Source organism: Jaminaea rosea (assembly GCF_003144245.1).
Source record: "Jaminaea rosea strain MCA 5214 unplaced genomic scaffold BDZ90scaffold_4, whole genome shotgun sequence".
Classification (NCBI taxonomy): domain Eukaryota; kingdom Fungi; phylum Basidiomycota; class Exobasidiomycetes; order Microstromatales; genus Jaminaea; species Jaminaea rosea.
In genome coordinates this window covers 186,319-210,063 of record NW_020289978.1, presented here as the reverse complement: position 1 = coordinate 210,063, position 23,745 = coordinate 186,319, and the positions used below count along the sequence as shown (strand labels likewise).

At 59.1% G+C, this 23,745-nt stretch overlaps 9 protein-coding genes and 1 non-coding gene across 10 annotated transcripts; 6 read left to right on the top strand and 4 right to left on the bottom strand.

Annotated features, from left to right (window-relative positions):
* Positions 1 to 3,804: 3,804 nt before the first annotated feature.
* Positions 3,805 to 3,913, bottom strand: BDZ90DRAFT_t16. The gene has a single exon. It is a non-coding gene; the product is annotated as a tRNA-Lys (tRNA).
* A 144-nt stretch (positions 3,914 to 4,057) lies between these two features.
* BDZ90DRAFT_278702 (alpha/beta-hydrolase) lies at positions 4,058 to 6,459 on the top strand. The gene is made up of 2 exons (XM_025509114.1): positions 4,058 to 4,463; positions 4,535 to 6,459. Exons 1-2 carry the CDS (start codon positions 4,073 to 4,075, stop codon positions 6,412 to 6,414), a joined length of 2,271 nt encoding a protein of 756 aa, XP_025362939.1. The 5' UTR covers positions 4,058 to 4,072; the 3' UTR covers positions 6,415 to 6,459.
* Positions 6,460 to 6,595: 136 nt separating this feature from the next.
* Positions 6,596 to 7,880, top strand: BDZ90DRAFT_231313 (S-adenosyl-L-methionine-dependent methyltransferase). Its single transcript, XM_025505812.1, has one exon. It carries the CDS (start codon positions 6,696 to 6,698, stop codon positions 7,833 to 7,835), a length of 1,140 nt encoding a protein of 379 aa, XP_025362938.1. The 5' UTR covers positions 6,596 to 6,695; the 3' UTR covers positions 7,836 to 7,880.
* A 60-nt stretch (positions 7,881 to 7,940) lies between these two features.
* Positions 7,941 to 9,061, top strand: BDZ90DRAFT_278700 (hypothetical protein). The gene is made up of 2 exons (XM_025509113.1): positions 7,941 to 8,419; positions 8,511 to 9,061. Exons 1-2 carry the CDS (start codon positions 8,123 to 8,125, stop codon positions 8,892 to 8,894), a joined length of 681 nt encoding a protein of 226 aa, XP_025362937.1. The 5' UTR covers positions 7,941 to 8,122; the 3' UTR covers positions 8,895 to 9,061.
* BDZ90DRAFT_231312 (mitochondrial carrier) lies at positions 8,837 to 10,865 on the bottom strand. The gene is made up of 3 exons (XM_025505811.1): positions 10,362 to 10,865; positions 9,999 to 10,261; positions 8,837 to 9,923 (listed from the first exon to the last, which is right to left on the bottom strand). Exons 1-3 carry the CDS (start codon positions 10,687 to 10,689, stop codon positions 9,102 to 9,104), a joined length of 1,413 nt encoding a protein of 470 aa, XP_025362936.1. The 5' UTR covers positions 10,690 to 10,865; the 3' UTR covers positions 8,837 to 9,101.
* Positions 10,866 to 11,043: 178 nt separating this feature from the next.
* Positions 11,044 to 12,889, top strand: BDZ90DRAFT_231311 (Annexin). The gene is made up of 2 exons (XM_025505810.1): positions 11,044 to 12,303; positions 12,379 to 12,889. The coding sequence occupies exons 1-2, from the start codon at positions 11,452 to 11,454 to the stop codon at positions 12,772 to 12,774; spliced, it is 1,248 nt and encodes a 415-aa protein (XP_025362935.1). The 5' UTR covers positions 11,044 to 11,451; the 3' UTR covers positions 12,775 to 12,889.
* Positions 12,890 to 13,862: 973 nt separating this feature from the next.
* Positions 13,863 to 15,583, bottom strand: BDZ90DRAFT_238486 (PP2C-domain-containing protein; the record flags this gene model as incomplete). Its single annotated transcript, XM_025507340.1, has 5 exons — positions 15,093 to 15,583; positions 14,937 to 14,995; positions 14,751 to 14,854; positions 14,487 to 14,665; positions 13,863 to 14,450 (listed from the first exon to the last, which is right to left on the bottom strand). Coding segments are annotated over exons 1-5 (966 nt in total), but the record flags the coding sequence as incomplete, so codon positions are not given.
* A 300-nt stretch (positions 15,584 to 15,883) lies between these two features.
* BDZ90DRAFT_250760 (hypothetical protein) lies at positions 15,884 to 20,092 on the bottom strand. The gene is made up of 3 exons (XM_025507709.1): positions 19,932 to 20,092; positions 19,193 to 19,850; positions 15,884 to 19,115 (listed from the first exon to the last, which is right to left on the bottom strand). Exons 1-3 carry the CDS (start codon positions 19,935 to 19,937, stop codon positions 16,123 to 16,125), a joined length of 3,657 nt encoding a protein of 1,218 aa, XP_025362933.1. The 5' UTR covers positions 19,938 to 20,092; the 3' UTR covers positions 15,884 to 16,122.
* A 461-nt stretch (positions 20,093 to 20,553) lies between these two features.
* Positions 20,554 to 21,708, top strand: BDZ90DRAFT_231307 (hypothetical protein). Its single transcript, XM_025505809.1, has 4 exons — positions 20,554 to 20,674; positions 20,740 to 20,823; positions 20,885 to 21,271; positions 21,344 to 21,708. The coding sequence occupies exons 1-4, from the start codon at positions 20,632 to 20,634 to the stop codon at positions 21,397 to 21,399; spliced, it is 570 nt and encodes a 189-aa protein (XP_025362932.1). The 5' UTR covers positions 20,554 to 20,631; the 3' UTR covers positions 21,400 to 21,708.
* Positions 21,596 to 23,743, top strand: BDZ90DRAFT_270643 (hypothetical protein). The gene is made up of 2 exons (XM_025508749.1): positions 21,596 to 22,136; positions 22,213 to 23,743. Exons 1-2 carry the CDS (start codon positions 21,792 to 21,794, stop codon positions 23,602 to 23,604), a joined length of 1,737 nt encoding a protein of 578 aa, XP_025362931.1. The 5' UTR covers positions 21,596 to 21,791; the 3' UTR covers positions 23,605 to 23,743.
* The last annotated feature ends 2 nt before the right edge of the window (positions 23,744 to 23,745 follow it).

The following is a 23,745-nucleotide window of genomic DNA, read 5'->3' as shown; positions in this document are numbered from 1 at the left end:
CGAGGAGCTAGTGAGCGCACGAGATGTGGAAGAAAGCCGGATTATCTACTGATACCCTTGCTCGCCCATGCAGATTGTCGTAACCTTCACCAACAAGGCCATGAAAGAGATGCGCGCCCGACTGGACAAGCTCATCGGCACCGACCGTACCTCGCGCTTGGTCCTTGGCACCTTCCACGCTGTCTGCACTCTGTTCCTACGCCGCAACGCCGGCCTCATCGGCCTCAACAATGACTTCACCATCACGAATGCAGACGATAGCAAGAAGCTGATCAAAGATATCCTCAAGGACATGAAAGAGCACCTCGAGGCCGAGGGGCTCAAGATCACACCCGATCAGGCCGCATCGACCATCTCGTGGTCAAAGGCGAAGGACGTCTCGCCCAAGGAGTATAGAGCAAACATCAACAAGCCTAGTGGGAAAGGATATCGCGCTGCGCATGAGGAGGTATCGAGTTACAAGTCGGCGCTGGCAACTGTATATGAGGAGTATGAGAAGCGGTTGCACGGGGCGAACGCGCTGGACTTTGATGATCTGATGGTTTACGGTGCGAAGCTTCTCAAAGAGCACCCAGTGAGTACGCGAGTGACCACGTGACGAGGCATTTCATGCTTGTAGCTAATTTGCACGCCTCTCCACTCCGTGCTCAGCGTATCGTTGCTGGTATCCGCCACGTCCTCGTCGATGAGATGCAGGACACGAACACGACGCAATACATGCTCATGTCCTGCTTCAGCAGCGCCACTCGCTGTGTGACCACCGTCGGCGATCCCGACCAAGCCGTCTACGGCTGGCGAGCAGCCGAGGTAGGCAACCTGGATCGCATGAAGGAGGAGTACAACTGCCAGCAAGCTCTGCTCGAGGAGAACTATCGCAGTACAGGCAAGATCCTCGAAGCGGCCTTAGCTGTCATTAAGCAGGACGACAAGCGCGTAGCGAAGGGCCTCTTCACCAGTCACCCTTCAGGCCCTCCCGCCAGTTTACGCCTCAATGCCTCACCACAGCAGGAAGCCTCTTTTGTCGCCTCAGAGATCAAGCGGCTGATCGCTCACTCGGGCGACATGCTCAACTACGGCGACTTTGCCATCCTCCTTCGCTACAATGCCCTCTCGCGCGAGGTCGAACAAGCGCTTCAAGCAGAGAACATCCCCAGCCAAATGCTCGGTGGCCACAAATTCTTCGACCGCGTAGAGGTGCGCGACATTTTGGCCTACCTCACCCTGGCGGTGAACCCGACGTACACGCCCGCCTTCACGCGCGTGGTTAATGTGCCCAAGCGCGGCGTAGGGGACAAATCCGTGGAGGAGTTCCTCAAAATTGCGGAAAAGAAGAAGATGTCTCCCATGGCCTTGGCAGAAGCTGTTGTGGACGAGGAGGCGGCGCCCAAGGGCAAGAAGGGCGCGAAGGCCAAGGGCAACTTCGCCGACGTCAAGCCAACGATGAAGCGTGGTCTCTCCCAGCTAGTGGGCGCTGTGAGGGAGCTCAAGTCCGCAGCGGCGAAGGGCGCGCCGGTTGGGAAGCTCATTACGCTCATCATGGACAATATCGATTACAAGGGTCATCTCCAGAAGTCGCCTCAAGACCTCGACGCTCGTTTGGAGAACATAAAGGAGTTGATCAACTTCTCGACCGTGGTTGAGCAGATGCCGGACTTTGGTGGCGACATAACCGCTGTAGGACGCGCCTTTGAGGAAACGCTCGAGGTGCGCCGCGAGTTGCGAGAAGAGCTGGAGGACGATGCGGAGATGCAACGTGAGCTGCGAGGAGAGCCAGTGAGCGACTCTGAGGAGGGAGCCGCGATTGAGGCCATGGATGAGGTCGAGCCGCGTGACGAGAGGCCAAGCGTTGGCAGCTCGCGCAATGCCCAGAGGGCACCCGCTGTCAAGAAGGAGAAGGGATCGACTGCCGTCAAGCACGAGCCGCAGCGACCAGCACTCAAGCGTAAGGCGAGCTCATCGTCTTCGGCATCCTCTCGCCCCACGAGGAGCACACGCAGCAAGTCAGCCATCACCATCGAGGACAGCGACGATGCTGTATTTGAGGAGGAGGAGGAGGAGGAGGATCTCGATGACGAAGATGGCGTCGACGAAGACGATGACGACTTTGCGCCCAGCAAGGGCAACAAGGCTAAGGTCGAGCGCAAGATCAAGAAGGCAAAGACGCAGCCTACCACGAGCAACGATGACCGCGACGGCTCGGAGGAGCCCTCCCTCACCACACCCCTGCCACAAGGCGTCCCGCTTCGCACCTTTCTCGAAGCCTGCACATTATCCACCGATGCCGTCGCCTCGGAAGACTCTGATGCGTCGTCCAAGAAAGACGGCAAGCCCTCCGGCCCCAAAGTGACAATCTCGACCTGCCACGCTTCCAAAGGCCTCGAGTATCCAGTCGTCTTCGTGCTTGGGGTAGAGGACGGCATTTTCCCCTTTTACAAGTCGGTCAAGCAGGCCGAGGTTGATGAGGAGCGTCGCCTCTTGTACGTCGCTATGACGCGTGCGCAGGCGTTGCTCTACTTGAGTCATTGTAGCGAGAGAATGCTGGCAGGGCAGATGGATGACAAGCAGCTCAGCCAATTCATCACTCCGATCGCATCGAAGGAGAGGGGTGGCACGGCTACCGCGAGGGCGACGTCGAATGCGAGCTCCTCCTCCTCGAAGGGCGCGACCTTGATCGACTTCGCAGATGGCCGTCCCACGATCGACGCAGATGCGCTTCAAGTCATTGGCACCGTCCTGCAACGCCCTGTGCCTGACACCAAGCTGATCGATGAGAAAGTCAAGGCCTTTGAGGGGTCGGTGACGGCTCAGCGCATGCAGCAGCTCGACTTGAGCAGCAGAAGTGGCGGCGGGGGGCGATCTTTTGGAAGCTACGGTGGATATGGGCGTGGCTATGGGCGCGGCTACGGTAATTTCGGCGGTGACTCGGACGACGAGTATGGCCAAGACGACAACTTCGGCAGCATGTACGGAGCCATGGCCGCCATCTTCGGCGGGCGTGGACAAGGGCGTGGAGGATTTCGTGGCGCCAGCAGCTCGCGCAGCATCAGCACTTCAGCTCACGGTGGTGCCAGCAGCAGCAGCAGCCTTGTCAAGCACGAGATCCACACCAAGCCTCAGGCCAAGCCTCCTGCCCCTCACACGGGCTTCTCGTCTGCTCTCTCCGCCCTCGACGTCAAAGACAAGTCGCGCTTCAACGCCCTCGCCCAGCCGGGCGGGAACGCTCTTCATTCCACTGGCGCTTCGTCGCGCATTGCGTCCTCACCTCGTTGGATAGAGGACTATAAACGCGGTGGGGCTGGTCATACGGATGGAGCTGCCCTTGCAGCTGCGGAGGGAGCTGGAGCTGGGCAGGGGAAAAGCAGGGATGATCTGATGAAGTCATTCCAGACGAGCAGCCAGAATAGTATCGATGCACTGAAGGGGTTGCTACCCGGTGGAGGGGAGGGAGGCTTCGAAGCTGGGCACATGGGAGGCAGCAGCGGCAGTGGAAGTAGGAGTGGGAGTGGGAGCGGAATCGGAAACGGGGCTGGGCTGCTCAGGAAGCCGGGCAAGAGCTTGGGCATGAGCAGGCGCACTCCCTCCAATCCGAGCTCATCGGGCTCGTCGTCTGGGCGCGGCAAGAAGTAGGCGGGCGACGCAGCGAGAACCGGTTTCTCTTCATCACTCTAGCCCGCGATCCATTTCAATCAATATATCCACATCCATCACCACCATCATCTCGCGCGTGACATCAGTTGACATAACACGAAATCCTCGGCGGTGATCGCGACCCTTGAATGAGGATGCGTGGCAAAAAGAGAAGCGCTCCCAACGAGGGGCTCGAACCCTCGACATTCAGATTTAATTCTTCCTGTTGCTCAGGAAGACTCTCGTAAATAAGAGTCTGACGCTCTACCAACTGAGCTAGCCGGGATGGAGTCGCTGTTGCTGGCACAGGCAGCCGCAGTGATACAATATAAACAGTTTTCCTGTTCTGGCAGGTCCCCGCCCATCAAACGGGGATGGCCCATGCACCCGCCGACTGTCCCGCCTGTCTCCCTTCCTTGCGCTCCCTGTCCTCCTCGCCAACACAATGCTCTCCTTGCGCGAGGTTGAAGCCCTCTACGAGCGTCTCGCCGAGCTCCCTGTCATCAGCGGTGCGGAGCTACTACGTCATGCCAAGCAGGCGCGCATACACTTGAACGTCGCCGATCATGCGCGCTTGGAGAAGGCCAAACAGGTGCTGCAGGTGCCGCTGAGCCGGGATGGAGATGCAGAAGTGCCGGGGCCTGTTGCCGTCGATGGTGGGGTGAAGCTGGATTGGGCGGTACTAGGCAACAATAAGTACCGGGTGACGCTGAAGGAGGCAAGTGGGGAGGGTGCAAAAGGTGGCAAGGGTCAACGCTTCGTTGAGGTGTGGTGGGGAGCGCAGAGGATCCACTACGTCGACGTTGGGTCAGCCCATGGTTCCTTCGCTGCGGACGGTGAGCGTCCTCACTTCCTTATGTTCACCCTGCTCTGTACTCACTATCACGACCTCTTGATTCCCGCACAGCGACCTTCTCGACCTCATCGGCCAGTCTGGACCCCACCACCGGTAGGCTCTCGATCCTCTATCAAGCAGGGGCCAAGCATCCCCGCGATGAGGACAGCCCCTCAAGCAGCTCTTCAGCCCGCAGCCCGCTTGATCGCTTCAGGTATCAAGCCCCCGTGGGCGAAAAGTATGCAAGGGACTTTCAGCCACGCCTCTTCTTGCTGCGAGTGGGCGGCTCACTCCCCGCACACTTGCAAGAGTTGAGGACGACCAAGCCTGATCGCTTTCTGGCACAGGGCGTGCTTACATCGGATGGGAAGTGGGTTGCGGCGACAGCATACGACGCAATGGCTGATGGACGCAGGTTGGGTCAGGTGTACTGTACGAACAGGCCGAGTAGCATTCGGGCTTTCCCAGTGCCGGGGGATGTCAAAGGGAACGAAAAGGAGTCTCAGCATCTGTCCGCACGAGCAAAGGTCACAGCAGCCACAGTCGTCACGATGCAAGAGTCCAAGATGCGCCAGCTTAGTACCCCGGGCAGAGCAGCTCGTTCACCACGAGCAGTGCCGAGCTCCAAAAGATCTCAGGTGATCTGGCTCGAGACGCCTGAAGGTGGGCCGCACAACTCGTCATCTGCCATCTGCACAGCAATGCTTGCTGACGATAGCGATGGCGAGGTACAAGAGATCATACCGCTCGACTACAAGGACAGCCATGACGCGGACAGCGGGCTGTGGATCGACCAGTTACCTCGTGAGCCCTTCATCACGTCCGACAAGGGCGAAGATGAGATGCTGTTCGGCCTCACGACGATCAGCGGCTCGAAGCGGATCGTTCGCACGTTCTCACTGGACGGTAAGGCACGTTGTGTCTACGGTCTCGACGGGGGACAGTCAGGCATGCACAGCTGGGCATTCTTGGCTGCCAGCGAGGGTGGGTTCCTGCTACTGCGCTCCAGCCTCATCTCCCTGCCTGAAGTCCTCTACATACCTGCGGGCAGTGATGAGCAGCCGCGCCCCCTGTGGCAAGTCACTTTACCCCCTTCCTCACCCGATGTGGAGCAGCTTTCCCAGGCCAATCTTCAGATCCTCCGCATCCCGGGCACAGAGCAGGCACTCCCCTCTGACGGGCCAATCGAGGCAATCCTCCTTCGTCCATCGGGTAGCACCTCCTCACCATCGCCCTGCATCCTACTCCCCCACGGCGGCCCGCACGGTACAACCACCACAGACTTCGCTCCTGGAGCTGCCGCTCTCTGCTTGGCCGGATACAGTATCCTCGCGCCCAACTACCACGGCTCACTAGGCCGCTCGCCGGCGTTCAACTCCTCCCTGATCGGCCGCGCCGGTACGCTTGACATTGAGGACTGCATGGCAACGCTTGAGTACGCCATCACAAAAGGCTACGCGGCAAAGGACTCGATCTATCTCTCAGGTGGGAGCCACGGAGGCTTCATCGCCGGGCATCTAGCTGGCCGCGAGCCCGCATCATGGAAAGCAGTCGCCATGCGCAACCCCGTGACGCACATTGGAGAGCAGTTTGTCGAGACCGACATCAAAGACTGGACTCTTGCAGAGACGGGCCACCCGTTCTCCTTCCAATCTCCACCGCCCTACCTGACGCCAGACTTGTACGCAGCTCTGGACTCTGTCTCTCCCCTTCAGTACCATGGAGCGATCACGGCGCCCACCCTTCTTCTCTTGGGTGACTCGGATCAGCGTGTACCCCCGAGCCAGGGGCTGGCGCTGTATCACGCGATGAAGGGCAAGGGGAAAGAGGTTGGGCTGTGTTGGTTTGAGGGCGCGGACCACGCATTGGATACTGTTGAGGCCGCGAAGGGGGCGTGGCTGGGTGTGTGGGAATGGTTTGAGGGGGCTCGACGGGGTTCAAAGGTGGATTAGATACAATGAAAGGCAGTAAACATGCAATAGGAGCAGGTAGCGATGTCCATAGAGCGAAGACGAGTGCAAAAAGAGCGAAGCGAGCAGCTCCACCCCCGCATGACTTCCAAGCTTGCGCTTCCGTTTCGGACTGCCAAAATCGCTAGACAGTCGAGAAGGGATGGACGACCATTTCCCCTCCCTTCCTTTCCTTCATGTCACTGACATCTCTTGACTCAACGCAAAGCAGCATGACCCACCTCTGAGCCCCAGCCAACTCGATTGCACAATCTGCATCCGCCATGAGCCTGATGGAGGACTGGCTAACCTTCCTGTCCGGCCTCCTAGTCGGGCTATGCGCCGTACCGCTCCTCCCCTTCGTCATGGGCTTGCTCAAGCGATTTGCGGGAGGTCAAGGAGGCAATGAAGCCTATGCAGACCTGGATGTACAGGTGTTGAATACTCTCCCGCCGAAGACGGAATGGATGAACATGGGTTGGTGGACGGGCGACGACGAGGGGGCAGACCCTTTTGACCAGTGCGATAAGGTGAGGCCGCTTGCCGAAACGCGGCCACTCAAGTCACTGCCCGAAGCATGCGAAGCCCTCGCCCTCAAGCTCTACAGTGCCTGCGGCCTCACTGAAGGCGCTGCAATTCTCGACATTGGTCATGGCCCGGGCGAGTCTGTCCTGCTTCTGAAGAGCCGCTTCCAACCACAGAGGCTGGACGGAGCAACTCTTTCACTGCGTGACGCTCAGAGGGCCCAGGGAAAGCTGGCCTCCGCAGCAAAAGGTGGAGAAGGAGGCACAGAAGTTCAGATAAAAGCAGCCGATGGAGCTGCCTTCCTCAAGGAGTGCAATCCGGCAACGTACGACTACATCTTTGCCCTGGATTGTGCGTATCACTTCTCGTCACATTCACGCAAGGACTTTTTCACTGCAGCACATCGTGCTCTCAAGCCAGGAGGGAAGCTCGGACTCTTTGACATGTTCCTGGCGACCCCATATCCGGCTAAGAAGAAGGAGGCCAAGGGGAGTCGGGGCGAGGAGTGGTTCAAGGCGACAAGCGCCGAGCTGCCCTGTCCAACTCGAGCAGCTCTGACATGGCCACAGGAGTTAAAATTGCGGCTGTTCTGCCTCCTCACATCTACACCACGTCGCAACCTTCTCCCTTTCTCTTCCTACTTCTCAACACTCTGCTCAGCGGGCTTCTCCTCGCAGGACATCAGCATCATGGACGTATCCTCGCACGTCTTCCCTGGCTTTGCGCGCTTCCTTCGCGACTTTGCGGAAGGAGATGAATGGAGAGCAGGTGCTGGTGGATGGAATATGAGGAAGGCGCTGGGTAGCTTTGCGGGCTTTGTTGAGGGTTGGGCGAGGGGAGGAGATGAAGGGTTGTTGAGGGGTGGGCTGGTGGTGGTCACGAAAGCGAAACAGCTGTAAGAGGGTACGAGGAGATGATTTTGTCAGGAGAATCAGTAGATACCATTCTGACTGCTCGACTGCTGTCCTTCGCCTTTGCTCATCTCGTTGCCACGCCGTAGAGGAGAGTCGCTGCCTGCCATTTCTTCTTCGGGCCAGCGGCGTGCACGGACGTCTTTCTCTGCATCGAGTCCGAGTCGAGTCGGCTCAAGCCCAATCGATCGGGCGCTCTTCCCCGCACTTGCGCTGCGCCCAATCTCTCCCACCTCCCTCCCTTTGCTTCCCCACCACTTCGCCTCTCTCGCACAATGTCAAGCTTCCGTACTACAGGCCGCAAAATTGTAGCCATCGGCCGCAACTATGCCGAACATGCCAAAGAGCTCAACAATGCTGTCCCCACGGAGCCCTTCTTCTTCCTCAAGCCCACGAGCAGCTATGTGGACAACGGCGGCGTCATCGAGATCCCCAAGGGTGTAGTGGCCCACTTTGAGGTCGAGCTGGGCGCGGTCATCGGGCGAAGGGCAAAGGATGTGCGCAGGGAGGAGGCGATGAAGTACGTGGCTGGGTATGCGCTGGGCGTTGATATGACGGCGAGGAATGTGCAGGTGGGTGCAGTATTGCGCGTCTCAACGAGCGTCTCGAACGTGCTGCTTGCTGACAATATCGAGCCCTCTCTCACTTCAATCTCGCTCGCAGGACAAGGTGAAGAAGGCCGGCCTCCCCTGGTCCACAGCGAAAGGCTTCGACAGCTTCACCCCCATCTCGTCGTTCATCCCGGCCTCTTCCATTCCGGATCCCTCCAACGTCAACCTTTGGCTCAAGACCAATGGTAACACCAGGCAAAACGGTAATACAAAGGATATGATCTTCGGCATCCCTCAGCTCATCGAGCACGTGAGCAGCATCATGACGCTCGAAGAGGGGGATCTACTCTTGACCGGCACGCCGAGTGGGGTCGGGCAGACACAGGATGGGGACGTGATGGAGGCCGGATTGCAACTGCCGGGTGAAAGCAGGATATTAGCTGAGTTGAAGATGAAGGTCAAGGAGAGGCAGGGGGGCTACGTCTTCAAGCTTTGAGAGCGGATCAGATGTGGGAGAGCTCTCGATGCGACGCCGAGGCTGGTGCTGCAATGCCTTCTGTGCGGTGTAGTGATGGTGATGTGTCGTCGCGGGAAAGTCTAAATGTACAATCATTGAGAGCGCAAGCGCAGAAGACGCGCATGCGTTGCGTACGGTAGCGTACTAGCAGGTCATCGAGATGCCTGCCCTTCATCTCGGTCTCGCTCATCTCGACCTCTCCGTCTCCCCATCGCCCTGCCCTGCTCCTCCTCCTCCTCCGCCATGATCATCTCCCCCTCCTCTGTGCGGCTGCGTCAAATGTCCCATCATGACCTCATATGTCAAGATAGTCAAAGCGCTACTGGGGACGGTCCGTACGAGATTAACGCCCATGCCGTTGTAGAAACCGCGCACGCCTTCCTCGACAAAGATGGTCTTGACAGTTCGAATGACGCCAGAGTACTTGAGGCCATGTGGCTCTGAAGCGGCTGTGCGGGAGGATGTGAAGAGGTGCCGTGCCGGTTGGTGATGGAGTGAGGGAGGACGACGTATTGACGTTGCTGATGAGAATGACGTGGTGCTGGTGGAATAGCCTCGCCGTGAGTCTACGCTTCCCTGCAATGAATGTGTCGAGCTCGGCCCAGCCGTTGCTGCTGCTGATGCTGCTTGCCCACCTTGCTCAACCTTTACCGCCTTCCCTCTGGGCTGCATCTGCAATCTCGTCCTTACGACCTCATGCGGGTACGTCAAGACGCTCGCAATCATCTTTGCCGTGCTGGAGCACAGCAGAATGACTTGCGCAGGCAACTCCCTCTCTCCTGGCTCGCCGCCCACCACACTTGCTGCGAGGGGAGAGTCACGCGCCCAGCCTTTGAGTGATTCGTAGAGCGGAAATTGGACTGCTACGTGGGATACGCCGAGGAGGGAGGGGAGGAGCCCCCGATAGAAGCCTCGAGGCCCTTCTGTCTGCATGATTCTAACGAAGGCGTCGAGAGTGTGCTTGTAGGGGGGTGGGTCTGTTGGAGAGCGGGACTTGGTTGATTGGAGCTGCGCGAGCGCGATGAGGAAAGAGGGTGAATAAGTACCAGCCAAGCCCAGTCCCGTCCATCGCTGGCAACTCACCATGAACCTCGTCTTGACGACCCACAACGGGCTCGTACAAACGGTACTCGCTGCTCCCGCAGTCATAGCGCTGATAATGTGATCGAAGAACTGGTCCCCTCCTCCTCGTTGACCTATCCCGCCTCTTCGTGCTAGAAACTCCTTGCTGCCATCGTAGACTGTAAAGTAGATGGCCCAGGTCGGGAGATATCCAAATATGGTTGGGCCGAGACCACGATAGAAGCCGCGAATTCCATCGTCTCGATAGATGCGGCGCAGCGTGCCTGCGGATGCGATTGGGGACAGGGACGCGGTTCAAGAGGGATCAGACTGTATGCTCCTGAAGTATGCATTCATGCACATCAGCGCCTTGCTTGTACGCACCTACGAGACCCTTGTAGAGCTGCTCCTCCTCTCCACCCTTGATGGCGCTACTCGCCGTCTTTGACGCTGATGACAGTGACGATGAGGAAGGCCCCGCTGCTGCGCCCGCACCCCCTCTCGGTGGTGGAGTAGGCTGCGGAGGTCTCGGAAGCTGCGAGGTGCTTGCTGTTGCTGTTGCTGATGAGGATGATGAGGATGAGGAAGCTGCGCGACTGGTCGACGTCTGAGCCTGTAGCTTTGTCTTGACCACATCGAGTGGGCAAGTGACAATGGACGATACGAGGCCGGCACAGGCGCCTGCAATGGCCGAGGGCCCGAGAGCGGGCATCACGTCGGCGAAGGAGGCGAGATGGGAAGAAGAGGGAGAGCGCGACGGCGGTCGGGGGGGAAAGGGGGTACCCACCCTGCTCACTAGAGTGCACTGCTCTAGTCTCTCCTTTTGCGAGGCAGACGGTAGTCGTAGCGCAGATTCGTGGTGGTGATAAGGAGGCAGCACTCGGAAGGAAAGGCCGACCATCTGTCAGTCTCAAGGCCGTCGCCCGTCGCCGTCGCCGTCGCCGTCTCATGTGCCACTCAGTCGCGGACGCACAGACGTCGATGGGTGCGTGCCGCTCCGCTCCGACTCACCTCGCGTGAGTACCGACAACGTGGCGCGGCGCGCCAGCACCAGATCCCATCATCCCATCTTGCTCTCAATCGAGATCGTCGAGAACCGACTCAGGTTGCTGTCTTGTCGGACGTATCAGTCCGATTCCGAAGGCTAGCTACCATAGGTCCATTCGATGCCCGTGGATCTGGTAGCAGCTTCTTGGCAGCGGCCGAGGGCGTCAAATCAAGGCGGTGCTGTGCGTGGCGGTCGCACGCCTTTGGGCGTCGTCTCCGGTCATGCATAGCCAGGGCAGACGGACACAGAGGCAATTGGCCAGTGGAGGCGGGGAGTGGATGTGTGTGAGAGAGGAGAGAGAAAGGGCAGGTGGCTGTGCCTGGGCCTATCTTGACTTTGTGACCCACACTCATTACTTCAAATAGCCAGCTATCCTTGCTACGTCGAGATCACTTCAACGACAGCTTCACAACACTCAAACTCGCAATGGCATACCCCAACTACGGACACGGAGCCCCCAATTACCCTCCTCCTCAGCAAGGCGGCTACGGCTACGGAGCTCCCCCTCCTCAGCAGCACGGCTATGGTGCTCCACCTCCTCAGCACGGCGGTGGCTTCTTTGGCGGACACGGCGGGCATGCTCCTCCTGCCGGCCCTCCTCCGCCTCAGCAGCACTACGGTGCTCCCCCTCCGCAGGCACACTACGGCGCACCTCCCCCGCAGCAAAGCGGGAATCTCGTCTACCTAGGCGTACCAGTCCCTGCCCCTCCTCCTGCCCAACCTTCGCCGCCGCCGCCCGGATTCAACGCCAATGCGGCCGTCGAAAGCATCCGCAAAGCGACACAGGGCATGGGCACAGACGAGAAGCGCCTCATTGAGACCCTGGCGCCCCTCGACGCTTGGCAGATGAACGCCGTCTTTCATACCTTCAAGGCCACCACAGGTAAGGACCTCCTCTCCGAGCTCGAGTCTGAGACCAGCGGCTGGTTCGAGGCTATCCTTCGAGCAAAGGTTCTTGGGCCTGTAGGATACGACGTCTGGCTTGTGCACCGCGCTTGTGACGGAGCGGGGACGCATGAGGACATCCTCAATGAGGTACTGCTCTGCAGGACCAATGCCGAGATGTGGTCCTTGAAGCAGGCCTACAGAGCGATGTACGGCAAGGATATGGAGCGGATCGTCGAGGGAGACTTGAGCTTGAAGACGAAGAGGCTGTTCACCATGGCCCTTCAATGTCAGAGGACAGAGGACTGGGCGCCCGTTGATCAGGGCTTGGTGCAGCACGACGTCAAGGAGCTCAAGTCCGCTGCACGAGGTGCTGGTACAGACGAGATCAAGGTGAGTCCGAAGGAAGCGTAAAGCTCCCATTGGGCCCATGACTGACCTTCCTCCTCCTCTCCGGCGCTCACGAAGATTTGCTCCATCCTCACGCAACGCTCCACCCCTCACCTGCGTGCAGTCGCCCACGCCTACGGGCACAAGACGCACGCACTCCGTGATATGGTCCGCTCGGAGTTTTCCGGCCACATGGAGGACGCCTTGCTCTACATCGTAGCCACCGTCGAGGGTCAAGGTCCCTACGGCGTGGAGCGCGATGCCAATCTCATCGAGGCGTCCATGGCTGGAATGGGCACCAAAGATGAGCGTCTCGTCTACAGGTTGGCTAGGGCTCACTGGGATCGAGCGAGGTTCGAGGAGATCAAGAGGTACTATGGTGCCACGATCCATAAGAAGGGATTGGCACATCGGGTCAATGGGGAGACGAGCGGTGACTATAAGAGAATGCTACTGGCGATCGTGGGGAACTAAGCGCCGGTCCGCGCGCACGATGAGGAGCTCCTGTTGTCTTGATTGTAGTCGTTGTTTCATATCCGTGCGCTCTCTTGTGTCGAATACCAAAGATGACCATATCTCGCTGCGCGCGTGTCTGTCATCATGATCTCAGGCCAAGGGCATACTCGAGGCGGCTTGCGGCGAACAGAGATGACAATAGCAACAACAATGAGGTCGCCCCGTGCTACGAAAGCGACGGCGGCGATGTGGAGTAGAGTCAAAGCGTCTCTGAGAGTGTAGTATCGGCTCAGCGTGCAGGTAGGTTTCTTCATATATCACGAATGCCTCCAGAGTCTCACAGATGTCGTAACAGTCGCGCCATCCTCCCCTGCTACATTACCCGCTTCCCCTTCTTACCCTACGTGCCGCTCCTACTTCTTCCTCGCCTCCTCCGCGTGCTGCATCTCCGCGTCAGTGCCCTCGGTCGAAGGCCTCGTGTCAACGCCGACGAGGTCGCTGCCTGACTTTGACGAAGCAGAAGAAGCACCCTTGGCCGCCTCGGGGGATGACTCGTTGACGCCGCGTGCTGCTACGGAGGCAAAGTCCGCGCTGCCTGCACCAGAGGGAGCGCCAGCTCCTACCCCACCAGCGCTGCTCCCGCCCTGCTCTGGCGACTCGACAATTTCAGGCTGGTGCGTAAGGTTGGGCCTGTTCGCCTCGCTGAGGGCATGGGGCTTGACGCTGCTGTTTCCTTCGTCGTGCTGGGTGATCTTGGCCGAGCCGCCTTGCGCGTCGTCCTCGTCGTCCTCATCGTCTTGCGAGTCGTCATCCTCGTCGACGACGTGAGCCTCGTAGGTCGACTCGCCCTTCTCGTCTGGCTCGCCAGGTCGCAGAACAATGCGACCCCCGCCGAGCGCTGCGGCCAGCCCGCCAGGGTTGATACGGAAGCCGCGCATGCCGCCTTGCCCACCTTGTCCGCCTGCGCCACCCTCCTCGCCCTCGGCCCCAGCTCCAGCCAGACCACCGAGACCGCCAACACCACCGGGCAGGAGGTGCTGAATAAGGCCCTGTGGGTTCATCCTTCCCTGCTGCCCATTCCCAGCCTCTCCAGCCGGTCTAGGCTGAAAGACGGGCGCAATCTCCTCGGGCGTGTCCCATCCAATCTTCTTCTCCACTCGCTCCTTGACCCAACTGTACCACTGCTCCTTGGTCCTCCCGCCAAGCATAGCCACAACGCTGAATGTCATGTTGTCGCAGCCGACGCCGCCAATTTCGCTGTCGGGCGCAAGGCAGTGCGTCATGATCTCCTCGCAGATTGTCGTGAGCTCCTTGCCCTGTGCGATGCCGCGGCGGACAAAGTCGACGACCTGCTGATTGGAGAGACAGTCCCAGATTCCGTCGCAGGCGAGGACGAGGAACTCCTCTTCGCCCGTGACGTCGTGCACGATGATCTCTGGGTCGGCGGTGACGATTTGCGTCTCAGCAGAGAGGGAGGAGTTGCGCTTGAACTCGGCGTCTCCAATGGCACGAGAGAGGGCCAGGTTACCATTGACGCGGCCAAACTCGACGAAACCTCCTGCGGCAACGATGCGGGCGTTTTCGTCCTTGTTGCCCGGCTTGTGGTCGAAGGACATTGGCTTGGCTTCGCCCTTGAGGCCGAGGACGGAGCGCGAGTCTCCAGCATTGGCTACGTAAATTTGCTTGGGAGCCTTCTCCTTCGAGGCGTCCTTGGGTGCAGGACCGTTGACGAGCAGAGCGGCGACGGCTGTGCAGCCAGACGGGTCACCGTCAACTTCGGTGAAGAAGTCGGTGTCCGTCTTGAGGAAGGCATCCTTGAGGGCTTGGCGGTAGTCACCAGCCTTGTAGCTATCGAGGCCGGCGAGGGCGAGGTGGAGACGCTTTGCTGCGAATTTGGCTGCTTCAGAACCTGGTGAGCGGGTACGCGGGGGCAAGGAACGATGGTGAGCAGATATGACTTCGTGGGGCGCATCGCGCTTGCTGCGCCGTCTCACCTCCGTGGCCATCGAATACTGCGAAGAGGGCAGTCTTCTCATCACTCTTTGAGTTGCCTTCGAGATCCAGGATCATTTGATGTGCGTCCTCCATCGAGATACGCCTGTGTAGCGAGCGAAGACACATGAGACCAGTCAGCTTCTGCGTCCGACGTCCGTCTACGTTCACAATGCGCGAGCGCTCACCATCCTTGCATGTTGCTCACGGCCCATGCCAAGGCCTCATCCTCGCCGGCGGCCGTGTCCTGTGTGCACCGGTAAGCGTAGCAGGGTCGAGGTGGTCAGCAATCAACATCAAACGGCGCCGGCGTATATGCGGACTAGCCGCGGAGGCAGACTGACTTTGGTTGTCACGGGCTCTGACAGCGTTTGACCCATGATGAAGAAGAGGTGAAGAGGGAGAGTAGTGAAGAGGGGAGAAACAGGGAAGTCGAGATGCTGTTATGCTGCTGCTGTTGTTGCTGCTACTGCTAGGATGATGGATGAGAGATTGGTGGAGAAAGAGGGAGAGAGAGGAGGGGGAGGGGTATCACTGGATGCCTCCTAGTTTCAATAGAACCCGTCTTGTCGTCTCTGTATCTTCAGCGTGGTACGCAATGTTCTCTGCTCTTGTTGACGATGACGACGAAAGAGAATGCTCTCGATGCAGTGAACCAAGAGTGTGGAGAGGGAGAGGGAGTTTTATCGGATGAGGAGGTAAGGTGGTAGCCTCGAGGCTGCGAGGTGATGCGTCATTGAGGGCCGTCAGGACGGACCGGCCACGGCAGCGCGGCGCGGACGAGGCCAGTCGAGCGAGCCAAAGAGGCTGCTGCTTCTGCCTCTGTTGCCCTAAGCGCTCCGCTCAAGCCAAGTGCGACTTGACTCCGAGCCGCTCCACCGTCTGCTTCTGCTTCTAAGCCCTGTCCATTTTTTGTTGCAGGGCGGTCTCGGCCTCATTCGCTGCAGACACGCCGCTCGACAGGTCGCCCAAGCAAGGCTGCGCAAGCAAGCTTCAGCCCGCTGCCAGGGCGACGCAAACGCCCTCACGCGATCAATATGATGGAGCAGCCAGCCGCCTTTCGCGATATGACGATGAGCAGACTATCAGCCTAGCGAGCAGGTAGGCATTGAATCATTTGTGGTCATCACATCATGTCCATGGATCCTGATATTGTTGCACTCGAGAGCGAGAACGGGGAATGAGAACGTGAGAGCGAGAAAGCGAGAGAGCGTGAGAGCGAGAGCGAAGGTGAGGGTAGATGTTGACGAAGCTACATGGCTACCGAGCCAGGGTGGATACCACTACGACCCCATTCTACATTAGGCTAGCACCGGTTTACCGCCCTCTGTCGAATAAGTCCCATCAACCCCCTTCTGCGTACGCGCGCGCAGCCTACATTACGGCCGGGCTCACCCAGCTGAACTGCGCGAACTCCTGCTGATCCGCCGGGCTCAGCACGCTATTCACAGGGGAAAGCGCAGGCTTCTCCTGCGTGAACTCCTGATCGAAGAAGCTGACGTCCAAAGCGTGCTTGAGCACCGGCCTGAACGGCGGCGGCACCCTCTTGTGGTACATGTCGTCCCAGTTGGTATCGCGGAAGAAGGGGTGTGCCTTGATCTCCTCGGCGTCCGTCTCACCTGATCCCAATCGCTTCGACGGGTCGCGAGTGAGCAGACGGTGCAAGATGGATACGGAGTCCGCCGGCATATGGATGGGGTACAGCGGCTCGTCCTCGAGGATAGCATCGAAGATTTCGTCCTCGTCGTCTCCACGGAAGGGCGCTTGGCCGAGAAGCATCTCGTAGATAAGGATACCAAAGGCCCACCAGTCCACCGAGCGGTCGTACGCTCGCTCCATCAAGATCTCGGGTGCCATGAACTCGGGCGTACCACAGAAGGTATTCGTTGTCGAGCCATACCACATGCCCTCTTTGCAAAGCCCGTAGTCTGCGACCTTGACGTGGCCGTCGAGCGTGAGCAAGATGTTGTCCAGCTTCAAGTCGCGGTAGATGATGCCCTGCTTGTGGAAGTACTCGAGCGCCAGAAGCACCTCTGCGGCGTAGAATTTGGCACGCTTGGGCGAAAATTGCTCGCGCTGGATGTGCAGCATCAAGTCACCGCCGCTCACGTACTCCATGACGAAGTAAACGCGCGTCTCCGTCTGGAAGCAGGAGTGCAAGCCCAACAAGAACGGGTGGCGCTCACGAGCCGCAGCGAGGAAGACGCGCTTCTCCGACTTGGTGCTCTCGACTTCGTCGTTCTCAATAATGAACTCCTTCTTGAGAACCTTGATCGCGTACAGGTTGGCGGACCGCTTCTCTTCAGCGAGCATGACTTTACCAAAGTTACCCTTGCCGAGAACGGCAAGGAAGTTGAAGTCGTTGAGCCCGACTTTGCGGCGTGAGGAGACGACTTCGCGACCTGGCTGCGGTCGCTGCTGCTGCTGCTGCTGCTGCGAAGCGGCGGCAGGCGGGGCGACGTTGCCGGCCACTTGGCCTGCAGATATGGAGGTAGGGAGTGAGGGGGCAGAAACAGGCGCGGGAGACTGCTGACTCTGCTGTTGCTGCTGCTGCTGAGAATAGCCCAAAGGAGGTAGCTGCGGTGCACTGGCTGGCGGGGGGCGGGCTTGCTGCTGCTGCTGTTGCTGGGGAGGATGCTGGGGCAGAGGGCGAGGTGGTTTCTGCCCATCCGCAGCTCCTGGTCGTGCGCCGTAGTCTTGACCGTCGCTGCTTCCGTACGATGCACTATCAGGTCGCTGCGGTGGCTGAGGTCGCCCTGGGTACGGTCCTCGGCCATCATTAAGACTCATCTGACTCGCCTGCGAGTCGAGAGCGCTCATTCCGCCATCGTATCTGCCGGCATCGTTGCGCCCCTGCTGCTGCTGTGGCTGCTGGAAGCCTGGTAGAGGAAGCTGAGGCGGCATCTGCTGCTGACGAGGAGGCAGCATAGCCTGCTGCTGCTGCTGCTGCTGCTGAGACGGGGCCTGCTGCTGGAAGGCTTGCTGCTGCTTGGCCGAATGCTTGACGCGGTTGATCGTCTCGATGTCACTAAGCAGTTGGTTGGCCATCTCCATACTCATGCCGCAGAAGTCTGGCACAAGATGAGCGCAATCCGAGTGGCAGGTAATGTCGCACTCCGAGCACTTCCTCGCATTCTTGCGGCCAAGCGGCAAGATGAAGCCGCAGTGGCAGCACCAGTTGGCCCCAATGTTCGTGATGGGCTCGAAGCGGTGAGGGATTCGGTGGTTGATCTTGACCTCGTCACGATCTGCCTCGGCATTGCTCTTGCTGATGCACTTTGTGACGACCTTCTGAGCGCACTTCTTGTGACAGGTGTAACGACAGTCCTCGCACTGGCTGCCCGCAGCATTGAGTAGCAGCTCGCCGCAGAGGGCGCAACGGATGATCTGGTAGAACTGGCGCGAGACGAACTTGTGTCCATTGATCTCGGCAACGTCCTCCTTTTTCTTTCGGAAGGCGCCTTGACGGCCGAGACGAGCGTCGTACGGGCGCTTGCGGACATTCTGCTTGACGAAATTGACGCGGAGGAAGACGGCGCCTGCTGGCTCGACAGCAAACCACGCCTCGACTCCGTCCGTCGTGGGGCCATTCGGGACAGGAGTCCCAGCAGGCTGGTTGAGAGAGTAGTCTGCCGCGCTTGAGCTAGGGTAGCCACCAGATCCGCCTTGACCTGCCTGCACATCGTCTGCCGTCACCCACCCCGACGGAGCCACTGATCCTGCCTCACTCGGCCCACCACCCGTCTGACCAAATTTCTTTTTTCGCAATTCCTCGACAATGTCTGAGATGCGGATCCAGAGCATACCGATGGGCACCGGGTAGCCGCTGCCAACCTTGTCGTAGACGGTCACCTCGATCTCATTGGCGTTGTCGACTGCCAGCTCAAAGTCCTCCTGCCAGCGATCCGTGCGTGAGGGGTGTGTTCGAGCTCGAGGCGTGTCCTCGACTTTGATGACAACAGTGGACTCGCGCGTGTTGCCTCGGCCGTATCGCTGCGTGGGAGCATGCTCCAGATCTCGAGTCGCCTTGACCGAGACTTGGAGCGTACCCGAAAGGGGCTTACGCAGGTTCTGGCGTCGCTCGTCGGCGGTCGAGCCTTGCTGGTCGTCTTCGCCATCGTCATCCATGACGTGAAGCTGCTTGTAGCGCTTCAAAGCGTTCTGGAGTAGCATGATCTTGGCCTCAGACTCGACGCGTTTGCTCTCTGCGTCCTTCTTGCTCTTGCGGTCGCCCTCCGCCTGGTAGAGAGCGGCCATCTTGTCGATGCCCATTTTGTATTGTCGTTCGATCTGGAGCTTGAACTCGAGCTGATGAAGCATGCGTGAAATCTTTGCGGTAGTGAGAGGAGTCTCGTACTTGATGAGATCTGAGTAGCGGGGTTGAGATGAAACATGTCAGTCCGCCTTCGCGGAGATTGCTCATCCTGTCATCCCGCACACTCACCAAGATTGGTAAAGTTTCTCCTCGCTGATGTTCCTGCCCTTGCCACTGGCGCAGGCATCCATTGCCCTCCTCCGTCTTGCTGTTGTGGTGGACGCTGCGGATATCCAGCTGGCGCTGCTCCCCCTGGTGAGTAGGACATGCGTCCACCACCGTATCCATCTGACCCTGCCGACCCAGGTGCGGGCGGCAGTGGCCGATCCTGAGGCCCACCACCGCGATATGCTGATGAGGCATCGAGCGGATAGCCCGGTCGCATGCCAGCCGACGAGGGTCCTGATGCAGTGCTACCCCTTTCGCTGCCCGGTGTCGAGGGGCCAAATGATGTTGTTGAGCCGGTATGGCTCTGTGACGCCAAGCTGCCAGTCGGGGTATCGTAGCCGCCTCTGGATGATGAAGATGGTATACCTCCTTGGCCTGCGCCTGCTCCTACTCCTCCGCCGACGCCACCACCACCACTTCCTCTACCCCCACGATCCATCAAGGCCTGCAGGCTCTCCTCGAGGTACGAGACATTGCGCTGAGCGTCTCGTATATTGGACTCTGCTTGTCTCTGCACCTCTGGGTTAGCCGATGCTGAGCGCATGGCTTGAAAGCCCTTAATCATCTGGCGCTGCTTCTGGATGCGCGTCTGGATGTCGGCCATCATGGCCTGGGAGTCCTGCGCAGGCCAGGGGGGGTCAGGGAGGTGTTGGGTGTCAGCTGCATGATCGGCACCATGTTGGGCCTGTTGGGTACTTACCGCCATGATGACGAGGCCGACGAGAGATGGGAAAGTGAAGGAAAAGCGGAAGACCTTCGACTCACTCAGGAAGAGATGATGTTACGTTGAATCGAATGAGTGAGTGAAGGAGGGGAGCGAGCGAGCGAGGGAGCGAGCCAGCCTCGTCGTCTCGTGTCGTCTCGCGTGCCGTTGCGTTGACTGATGCCTCTTGCCTGTTGCCGCCCGCCTTGTGTCCGCCTGTGCCACCCGACTCGACTCGTCTCGTCGACTTCACTCGGGGTTCCGGCGCTCGAGGCTAAGGGCCGCCGGGCCCGTGCTCGCTATTCCCTCGGCCACTTCTCTTTTGGCCACCTGCTCATCGATACCACGCCCTGCGCTCCTCATGTCGTCGCTGTCATCGGAAGATGGCGGGCCAAGCATCTCTTGCGTCAGCGGAAACCATCTCCTTAGCATTCGAGCTCATCATTACCAGCAGCAGCAGCAAGACTCTGCGCCAAGCAATGCACCCAACACCCTCGTCTGCTTGCCCGTCACCGTGGCTGTATGCACCCTCAATGGCATCGTAGCCATGTCTGCGCCCGTACTCAGGCAAAGCAGCCTTCTGTCTGCCATTGCGGCTTTCTTTGATCTGGTTTGTGGGCGAGCTTAGCCTTGAGAAGCATTACGAGCTGATTCGGTCGTGCAGAACAAAGATTCACTGCTGTTTGACGCGGTACAGATGATCACCGAAGATCGTGGCGATGGCAGCTCGATGACCGGCAGTGAGGTAGCATATACGCGCCCAGTCACCGCACAATCCTTACACGCGATCGTTGCATGCCCGCAGTCCAGCTTCAATTGCCCTCTCAAGCAAGCAGCCACCTCCACAGTATCGATCTTCATCTCACCTGGTCGAAGCGCGTTCCAGCGAGTGAGCATTGGCCGCAGATACAGGAGCTTAGACGCCTGCTGAGCCTTCATGTTGCGTGCAGATGGCCTCGTCGATGTACTGTCAGCCCCTGGCAGCCTCGCCGCTCCTCTGCGCAATCTACTGGACGATGGATTAAGCAAATTCGTTCAGCAGCATCTCTTGGACCGATATGGCTCCCTATTCAACAGCATCTACAGTGGCGTGGGCAAGATCAGCGGCTCTGACACTGTCTTATTGCTCGATATACTGAAAGACACCGGTCGGCTATTCTCCTTCACACGTCTATACACAGCGTCAAGCAAGCCTCTCGATCTCTCTTTCGTCGATGAGCCACTCCCTCGCCACTATCGCAAACATGGTGCCGGGCAGGCGCAGGGAGAGCCCAGAGGCCATTTTGCATCTGCTAAAGGCAGTCGACGAAGCTGCATATCCTACCTCTCGACTCAAGGTGAGCATATCGTTGACACGATCTATTGTGCCCGAGAACCCTTGACACCAACCTCTGAACCCTTGCTCTCAGCCTCAGATCCGTACAAGCGGTCCAACGGAGGGAGCGAAAGAGGAAGAGGACACTGATGAAGAGCTGCTCGCGAGCAACGGCATGGCACGCACAACGACGACAGCGGCGATCATTAGCGGCAGCGACACGAAGATAGCAGAGCTTCTCTTGTCTTTCGATGATGACGACGACGACGCCCAAGGTGAAGCGATAGGGTTGCGCCCCGCAGAAGCGGGCGACACGAGCGCTCGACTGTAGTAGGCGAAGCGGCGAAGCGGAGACGTCACGACGCGGCATGTCACAATTGACGCCCCCTTTGCTCACTCGCTCAAGAGCCGCGGTACCTGACTGAGTGAAGACGGGCAATGCCACACCTCTCTTTTGCACCTTGACTCCTTTCCAACACCTCCTTTCGCTCACTCATTTGTCTCCCCTTTTCTCCTCTCCCCTTGTCGGTGCTATCATCACCATGCCGGCCTTGACGGCTGAGCGTGTGGAGCCTACGAGACCGACGGCTCAGGTCGCAGAGGAGCTCGGCCACCGCGTGATCACGGCTCAGCCTACGCCACTTCCTCTGCTACCCAACATGACCGCTGTGCGACTTCCGGCAGCAGCCATTAACCAACTCAAGCAAGAGGGCAGTGCCGTCTTTGGGCCCTACATCGTAGCAGAAAATGAGCAACACCACTTCCACCAAGAGCGCAGTCACCATGAGCGAGCAGACAAGGTGCCGCACGACTGCTACACGGGCTACGGACACTTTTCGTGCTACCCTACCAAGAAGACGAAAGTCGTACAGGGACAATGGAGCAAGGTGAGTGGGCTATCTCATCCCCACAGCACCGCATCTGCTCACTGACCTGCTTCTCACGCCCCCACCACACGCGCAGTTCATTTGGAACACAAGTGAGCCCTCATTGACTAGCAATGGCGGCTATGTCGACGTATACCTCTTCCGCCAGGACTCAAACAAGGTCGTCACCTCCTTCACGCACATCCCAAATGAGCAGGGCCGCGTTGCATTCATGCCTCAAGACTCTTGGTGGCAGGAGGACCCCGCTGCTCACCAGCTTCCAGAGGGACGCAACAAGACGTGGCCATTCTACTTTGCCATCACGCCGGCTGAGCAAGGACTAGAAGGCAAGGAAGGGAGCGCTATCAGCAGGCTGGCAACTTGGCATGCGGTTCAGACAGCTAGGCCTGCGCTTCTCGCCGCTCTCCCTTCCACCGCCACCTCCTTTCCCCCAAGCGACGCCATCATGCCCTCCTCCATCCTCATTACTCGTCCCACCGCCTACCCTCCCAGCCCTACCACATCCAACAGCGTCAACGGCACTCTCAACACCCCCACCTCCGCAACTGAAAGGCACCACATGCCTCACTGGGCCATCGGTCTCGTGACGTTCTTTGCCTTGCTGCTCCTCGGTCTCACCATTATGCGAGGCTATTACTTAGCTCAAGTCCGCCGTCGACAGCATGAACGTAAGCTAGCAGCGTCGCACAAGCGTCGTGCTATGCGCGCATCCTTCGCCACCGCCTCTGCCTTGGTAGGTATCCCTGTCGTAGGCGGAGCGGCCGCCGCTCAGCGCTCGAGCAGCACCACCAGCGATGGCGAGAGATATGGCCGCCCTTCTACACGCAACACGGCCGTTGTTCGTAGTCGCGAAGCCAGTCCTGCGTACCGCAACTTCATCAACAGCGGCCACGGTGACCCCAGCACGACTCTGCTGCCCGATCAGGCAGCACTGGTGGCCCAGGCGTACCGAAGCACGCTCCGCCAGCCACCGATCGCTGCGGGACGATTCAACGTCAAGCAGGCTTCTTCATCCCCTGCTCCTTCGCCTTCGCGCTCAGCAAGCCACAGGGTGGCAGTGCCCGCACGTTCGGCTTCCCTGACCGCCATAGTGGAGAGCTCAGCGAAGACGATCGACAAGAAAAGCACAGGCGTCGAGGAGATGACTGAGATCAGCAAGAGGAGCGCATCCTTGGACGCAGGCCAGGCTCTCTTGAAGGGAGAGCTGGCTACGGAGGGAACGAGTCTACAGAATGTGGGAGGCGTGAGGACGGCTGAAGTTGTGAAGGACGGTCGCGCTGAGAGTGAGAGCGCCACTGGCGCTGACGGCGTTGAGGAGAGCGGCAAGAGCAGGGACGAGAATGAGGAAGATGAGATGGCCACGACTGGGCACGATGGCCAGGTGGCGGAGGTCATTCGCTGGGACGAACTTGTCAACAAGACGAAGGACGAGGACAAAGGCAAAGACAAAGAAGCTGGCACATCCTGACCGCCTCACACGAGCATCCAGCAAGACGGAGTTACCCCAGCGAGATATCGAGACCCTCACCGAGATCATTAAGATACGTACAGCTCCATTTATACCTTATCATCACCACCTATACCGCGGCGAGCGACACCCCCTTCCCTC

What these genes read in the sequence shown, in the direction of transcription:
- BDZ90DRAFT_278702 (XM_025509114.1), top strand. Translation starts at nt 4,073, where the DNA reads ATGCTCTCCTTGCGCGAGGTTGAAGCCCTCTACGAGCGTCTCGCCGAG. An exon ending in TGGTTCCTTCGCTGCGGACG is followed by an intron (nt 4,464 to 4,534) that starts GTGAGCGTCCTC and finishes ATTCCCGCACAG; the next exon opens with CGACCTTCTCGACCTCATCG.
- BDZ90DRAFT_250760 (XM_025507709.1), bottom strand. An exon ending in GAGAAACTTTACCAATCTTG is followed by an intron (nt 19,116 to 19,192) that starts GTGAGTGTGCGG and finishes CCCGCTACTCAG; the next exon opens with ATCTCATCAAGTACGAGACT.
- BDZ90DRAFT_231307 (XM_025505809.1), top strand. Translation starts at nt 20,632, where the DNA reads ATGATCACCGAAGATCGTGGCGATGGCAGCTCGATGACCGGCA. An exon ending in TGGCAGCTCGATGACCGGCA is followed by an intron (nt 20,675 to 20,739) that starts GTGAGGTAGCAT and finishes GCATGCCCGCAG; the next exon opens with TCCAGCTTCAATTGCCCTCT. An exon ending in GTCGAAGCGCGTTCCAGCGA is followed by an intron (nt 20,824 to 20,884) that starts GTGAGCATTGGC and finishes TGTTGCGTGCAG; the next exon opens with ATGGCCTCGTCGATGTACTG.
- BDZ90DRAFT_231311 (XM_025505810.1), top strand. Translation starts at nt 11,452, where the DNA reads ATGGCATACCCCAACTACGGACACGGAGCCCCCAATTACCCTCCTCCT. An exon ending in CTGGTACAGACGAGATCAAG is followed by an intron (nt 12,304 to 12,378) that starts GTGAGTCCGAAG and finishes GCGCTCACGAAG; the next exon opens with ATTTGCTCCATCCTCACGCA.
- BDZ90DRAFT_270643 (XM_025508749.1), top strand. Translation starts at nt 21,792, where the DNA reads ATGCCGGCCTTGACGGCTGAGCGTGTGGAGCCTACGAGACCGACGGCT. An exon ending in TACAGGGACAATGGAGCAAG is followed by an intron (nt 22,137 to 22,212) that starts GTGAGTGGGCTA and finishes CCACACGCGCAG; the next exon opens with TTCATTTGGAACACAAGTGA.
- BDZ90DRAFT_231312 (XM_025505811.1), bottom strand. Translation starts at nt 10,689, where the DNA reads ATGCCCGCTCTCGGGCCCTCGGCCATTGCAGGCGCCTGTGCCGGCCTC. An exon ending in GCTCTACAAGGGTCTCGTAG is followed by an intron (nt 10,262 to 10,361) that starts GTGCGTACAAGC and finishes TCGCATCCGCAG; the next exon opens with GCACGCTGCGCCGCATCTAT. An exon ending in TCGTCAAGACGAGGTTCATG is followed by an intron (nt 9,924 to 9,998) that starts GTGAGTTGCCAG and finishes GCGCTCGCGCAG; the next exon opens with CTCCAATCAACCAAGTCCCG.
- BDZ90DRAFT_231313 (XM_025505812.1), top strand. Translation starts at nt 6,696, where the DNA reads ATGAGCCTGATGGAGGACTGGCTAACCTTCCTGTCCGGCCTCCTAGTC.
- BDZ90DRAFT_278700 (XM_025509113.1), top strand. Translation starts at nt 8,123, where the DNA reads ATGTCAAGCTTCCGTACTACAGGCCGCAAAATTGTAGCCATCGGCCGC. An exon ending in TGACGGCGAGGAATGTGCAG is followed by an intron (nt 8,420 to 8,510) that starts GTGGGTGCAGTA and finishes TCTCGCTCGCAG; the next exon opens with GACAAGGTGAAGAAGGCCGG.